This window comes from Suricata suricatta, chromosome X (genome assembly GCF_006229205.1).
Source record: "Suricata suricatta isolate VVHF042 chromosome X, meerkat_22Aug2017_6uvM2_HiC, whole genome shotgun sequence".
Classification (NCBI taxonomy): Eukaryota; Metazoa; Chordata; class Mammalia; order Carnivora; family Herpestidae; genus Suricata; species Suricata suricatta.
In genome coordinates, this window is record NC_043717.1 from 28,090,984 (window position 1) to 28,097,377 (window position 6,394).

Consider the following 6,394-nt stretch of genomic DNA (forward strand, 5'->3'; position numbering starts at 1 on the left):
ATACCTATATACATTAAAATCTGGTTAGTGAATTTTATATGTCATATATATTCACCTACATACATTAAAATCCAGTTACTGTATTTTATGTCTCATATATATACCTATATACATTAAAATCATTTTATTGTACTTTATATGTCATATATATACCTATATACATTAAAATCCGGTTACTGTATTTTATTGTCATATATATACATTAAAAAATTAAAATCCGGTTATTGTATTTGAGCAGCATCTCCTAAAAGTCAGATACTTTTCAACTTGTTCATCAAGATGGAAAATACAGATTCTGACGGAGAAGATGGATCCGCAGCCCTGCGCCAACGTCAGATGGACCGATCGGTCCGGGAAGAAAACTTCTATGAATTTGTAAATAACCTGAGTGAAGAAGACTACAAGCTTATGAGGGATAACGATTTGTTAGGCATCCCCGGTGAAAGTACAGTAGAAGAGTTACTGAAGAGACTTCAACAAATTAAAGAAAATTCACCGGCATACTCAGAGGAAAATGCAGGTATATTTCACTTTTAGGGAAGGGGACTAGAACCAGATGGGTAAGGAACTTCATAATTGTGTCAGCCAAAGACGATTCAGAAGTGGCACACATTAATTTGGTGCTAAGCAATTTCTCACTAAAGAGAAATGGTATTTACTTACTTTCCAGTGAGAATGTAAAGATAGGTTTTTCCCCCAGTTCACATTTGAGTTAAATTGTGAAACAGTGTGAAATAGCCTATTGATATTTTTCTTGGTTTCCACCTCAGTTGAAAGTTCCTCGCACTTCCTGAGTTTATTTTTGTTATATGGCCTTCCTCACCAGCAAAAAACACTGCATATGCTATTCAACAGGCTGTAATTTTGTCCCCAACCCTCAAGGAACATTTCACAATGTCTTGCGATATTTTGGGTTGTCAAAAATGATGAGTGGGTGTTACTGGGAAATAGTGGGAGGCTAAGGATCTTACAATGTATAAGATAGCTCCCCAAAACAAAGAGTTGCCCAGCACCAAAGTGTCAAGAGTGCCAAGGTTGAGAAATCCTGCTCTAACCCCAGGTCTGGTGCTTCACTCCTAGTGTGAAGTAGACAATTTTACTATCTAATGAAGAGGATACATAACAGTTTGGTTCTTAAATATGGCCTCAAATGTACTATGCTAGATTCAGTCTATTCATTTGATCTGACCTTCAATTTCATGTCAATTCAACATCTTGGTAACATTAGGAAGTATTAAAATACTTTTATTTAAAAAAAAAACGTTTAATATATTTATTCTGAGAGTGACACAGTGTCAGTGGGGGAGGGGCAGAAAGAGGGAGACATAGAATCTGAAGCAGGCTCCAGGCTCTGAGCTAGCTGTCACCACAGAGCCCAACGTGGGGCTCAACCTCATGAACCGTGATATTATGATCTGAGCCAGATGCTTAACTGACTGAGCCACCCAAGCACCTGTTGAATGGGTCTTCTAATGAATGTATTGTTGGATTCAGTTTACTAATATTTTGTTACGGTTTTTTACACCTTAACTGACTGAGCCATCCAGATGCCCTCCCTTTTTTAGAAGTATTCAAATACTTTTAAATCTATAAACTTTATTTAAATTTGGGCAATGGTTACAAGTCTTATATTTTAGAACAACTTTATAATGTTAGCATAAGCACTTAAGAGCCTAGAAGAAATAATGTTTTGGCTAATGAGAATTAGGTTTTAATGTAAATCAAACTGAAATGCTAGCACTGTACCTTATCCTTGTTTAATTGTATTCGTGTTTTGACAGTAGAGTGAAAAACTACTGTCTCTTGACTTTCCTCCCACAGTGGTACACAAGCCCGTGTATATGGTAAAATGCTGAAAATAGACTTGCTTCAGATTCCCTTTGAAAACATTAAAAATATTCTCTAAATTTATCTACAATTAACTCTCTTCAGAAGGAACTAAAGCTTTCCTCCATTACTTGTAAATCTAGAAAATGTAGTTTACAAAATATCAACTCTATACATGTGAAATCTTTTTAAAATATCTGAGTACAGGGGCACCTGGGTGGCTCAGTCAATTGAGCATGCGACTTTGGGTCTGGTCATGATCTCACAGTTCATGGGTTCGAGCACCGCATCGGGCTCTGTGCTGACAGCTCAGAACCTGGATCCTGCTTCAGATTCTGCGTGTCCCTTTCTCTCTGCCCCTCTCCTGCTCATGATCTGTTTCTCTCTGTCTCTAAAAAATAAATAAATGTTAAAAAATAAAATAAAATAAAATATCTGAGTACTATAGGGAGACCATGGGGAGGGGAAGGGGGAAGAGAGTTGGGGAGAGACAGGGCTCAAATCATGAGAAACTAAATACTGAAAACAAACGCAGGGATGAAGGGGGAGGGGGAATGGGGAAGGGGTGATGGTCATGGAGGAGGGCACGTGTGAGGAGGATCACTGGGTGTTATATCGAAACCAATCTGACAATAAACTATTATAAGTAAAATAAAATAAAATATATGAGTACCGAAGTTCTAATTTCTTTGCTTTTGGAAAAGAGTTTCAGAGTGCTATTCACTGATGGTTCTACTTTTGTTAGTTCCTTTATGTCTCCACTTTTGTTAACAGGTGGAGAAGAGTCTTCCAACAAGAGTGGTGAGTATCTATTAGATTGTCTGAACCCTTTCGGACAAACTGAAGATGTGACAAGTGGGCAAAGAGAAAACCAATCTTGGGAAGAAACAAGCCAGATTAATTCAGACGGCAATGATTCCACATTCAGTTTACCAGTAAATTCTAACCCTAATAATGGGAGCCCAAATCCAGAGAATGAATATGTAGCATCTACCAGATACTACAGAGCATACAACACGGAAAACAGCCAAAATCCAGCAGAAAATATACAATCTGAATCAACATTTATAGGATCACCTGGATCAGAACAAAGTACAACTGAAGCATTAATACATGGACCAGTTACCAGAGGTCAGCGAAGAGCAAGAAGCAGGAGGCCCAACCACCGGAGAACCAGAGCAGGAACTGCAAGTCCGGCTCCAAACAGAACTAATGAACGTTTACAAAGATTTCATTCTAGGTTAAGGGATCAGATTCTTCAGCCTCTGGTAAATGAGACTGAGAACTTTCCTCGGATTCCGCACCAGGAAACATCAAGACAGCAAATAACTGGACTTGAGCTGCAAAATAGGGGTCTTGCTGCAGCTTCCAGAACAAGCGGAGCACTTCAAGAAGAAAGTTTTCTAGACACAACCAATGATGGTGAATCTTGGAGATTGGCACAGCTAAATCCAACCATACCGCCCAATCCTGAACTAGGACAAGTTTGTCCTAGGGCGCACTCTCAGAGACATAAGATAGTTACTGTTTTTGACTTAAGGATCGAGATACCAAACGACACTGTCACTTTAGAAAGTGAACAAGGTGGACTTGGGCACGAAAGTCGAGCAGAAAACATACAAGCTGAATCAACGTTTATAGGATCACCTGGATTAGAACAAAGTACAACTGAAGCATTAATGCATGGCCCGGTTACCAGAGGTCAGCAAAGAGCAAGAAGCAGGAGGCCTGACGACCGGGTAACCAGAGCAAGAACTGAAAGTCCGGCTCCAAACATAATTGATGAACTTTTAGAAAGATTTCATTATAGTTTAAGGGATCAGATTCTTCAGCCTCTGGTAAATGAGACTGAGAACTTTCCTCGGATTCCGCACCAGGAAACATCAAGACAGCAAATAACTGGACTTGAGCTGCAAAATAGGGGTCTTGCTGCAGCTTCTGGAACAAGCGGTGCACTTCACAAAGAAAGTTCTCCAGGCACAACCAATGACGGTGAATCTTGCAGACTGGGAGAGATAAATCCAACCATACCGCCCAATCCTGAACTAGGACAAGTTTGTCCTAGGGCCCACTCTCAGAGAGATAGCATAGCTACCAGAATTCAGTTAACATGTGAGATACCAAATGACACTGTCTCTTTAGAAAGTGAACAAGGTGGAGTTGGGAATATATTTCCACATTCTGAGCAGCCAGATGCAAGAGCATACAACACGGAAAACAGCCAAAGTCCAGCAGAAAACATTCAATCCGAATCAATGTTTATAGGATCACCTGGATCAGAACAAATTACTGCCAGGAATGCCAGAATTCCTTCTCGTCATATCCTTTTAACTACTGGCTTCAATGATATACCATGTCCTCCAATTCAGAGCACATTAAGGCAGACAGTGACAGGATCCAGTGACTTAAGTGACAGTGACCTCAGTGAGAGTGATACTGATTTAGTGCAGTGTCTCATCCCTAAGTCCACACATGGAAAGGGAAGAGTCACTAAATGAAACAGATGCCTCTAATGCTATGACTCCTTCTGATTGCAATTCAAATCCTAGTTCTGATTTCTATTCAACTTCCACATTGATTTCTAGCTCAGACTCCAATTACATGTCTAATTTCAATTCTACTTCTATGCCCAGTTCCAGCTCCAGGGATGAAGATTCAGAAATTAACTCAGTGATATTTGAAGGCAGTAACAACATAAGCTTATCACCAGGCTCACTGTCAGAAACAAGGCAAGAAAATAGGTCTCTGAGTCCAATAACATTTGATTACGGTGACTCCTGGGACCAGTTTTACCCCGTCTTTTATAATAGTGATGACCAATGGACAGGACTTCCCAAAGCACAGATTGACAACTTGGCTATAAGGTCTTTTGGTGAAGGTGATGCATTACAATCCTGTGCCATCTGCATCACAGAGTACACAGAAGGCAACAAAGTTCACATCTTACCTTGCACTCATGAATTTCATGTCGACTGTGTTGATCGTTGGCTGTCAGAGAATTCTACCTGTCCTATTTGTCATACGGAAGTAGCATATTCTGCTCAAAGACAAAATTCTGATTGAGATCTGAATTCTCAGCTATATATACTGTTAAAGTGTCACCTGCTTATGACCACCTCTGGAGTGGACAACAATTTGTATCTAATCTATAGGTATTACAGATATAAGTATTTCTTCAATGTTTGCTTTATAAATATATTAAAGTTTCAATTTCTTTTTACAAGTGTAGTTCATACATATTTTTAAAAACCTATCCTTAATTTTTATAGAGCATCTCATGGTTTATATATCTTAATGTTTACATAAGTGATCCAAAGCACCCAATTACTGCTTAGAGCCTCCTATGTTGCAGTCTGAAAGCTTTAACGTAAAAAGGTAAAACTCAAGTTCAAAAACATGCCTACTTATTTCAATTCTAGTTGTCCCCATAAAAGTATCACAAAAGCATGACACTTTAAAATAAAAATTTAGGTCATGCTTTCTTTCCAATCCAAACATAATAAAGCCTTTTCTCCTAATTCTGCCTAGACACTCTGGAGATTTGGGAGTGGGGAGGTATTGTTCTGTTGTTACTGTTGTTGATGTTTTGTATATTGGCCAAACGAGAAAATTTTTCTTAAAATTTTCAATCCTGGATTAGGTGAGAGTACATTGTTTTATAACCAAAGCAATAGTCATAAATATTGTAGAATGTGCAATGTATATAAATATGAGCAATGTTAAATATCAATAAACCTGTTCTAAAAATTTTAAGTCAGAATCATCATTATCTTTTCTGTGTGAATTGTTGGCAGCCACAGTAATTACACAGAAACATGAAATATAAATGGGGAGTGTGGATGATATCTTTTGATATATCTTTAAGCCAGAATATTTTTCACATAGCAGATATTTGAGTGGCTGGAAATGAAGTATGTGTTTAATGTTTTATTTTTAGAAAAGGGGGGTGGTTGCAGAGGATCCAAAGCAGGCTCCATGCCGTCAGTAGCAAGCTTCATGCAGGGATCAAGCTCACAAATGGTGAGATTATGAGTCTAACTGAAGCTAGATGCTCAACCAACTGAGCCACCTAGGAGCCCCCAGAAATGAAGTCTTAAATGAACCTCTGAAATAAATTCACATTAAATTCTGAAAGTTGTTTGAATATTCTGATTGTTACTGAGTATTTAGTCTTTAATATTTACTTATTTTTGGGAGAGCACTGGGGAGGGGCACAGAGAAGGGGACAGAGGATGAGAAGTGGGCTCTACACTGACAATCTGACAGCAGTGAGCACAATGCAGGGCTTGAACTCACAAACCTCAAGATCATGACCTGAGCTGAAGTCTGACGCTCAAACGACTGAGCCACCCAGGTGTCCTGTTACTATTTCTGATAACAGATCTATTTCATTTAAAATGAATAGAATAATTATAATAGTGTTTGGCTTCTTATAGCCAACCTTCCAGAGGATAACAACTGCCTACTTAATGCTTCAGTACATTCATATATGCCTTCTATGATAGAATTCTAAAATGACCTCCAATGACTTTTGTAGTAGCCTCTCCCCTGGAATATGAGACCTGTG

General features: G+C 38.7%; 1 protein-coding gene across 1 annotated transcript; it reads left to right on the forward strand.

The window, feature by feature from the left end:
* Nucleotides 1-279: 279 nt before the first annotated feature.
* On the forward strand, nt 280-5,047 carry LOC115284122 (E3 ubiquitin-protein ligase RLIM-like). Its single transcript, XM_029930757.1, is given in 5 exon segments — nt 280-520; nt 2,602-3,018; nt 3,577-4,033; nt 4,118-4,273; nt 4,275-5,047. Coding segments are annotated over 5 exon segments (1,887 nt in total). The 3' UTR covers nt 4,891-5,047.
* Nucleotides 5,048-6,394: the final 1,347 nt, after the last annotated feature.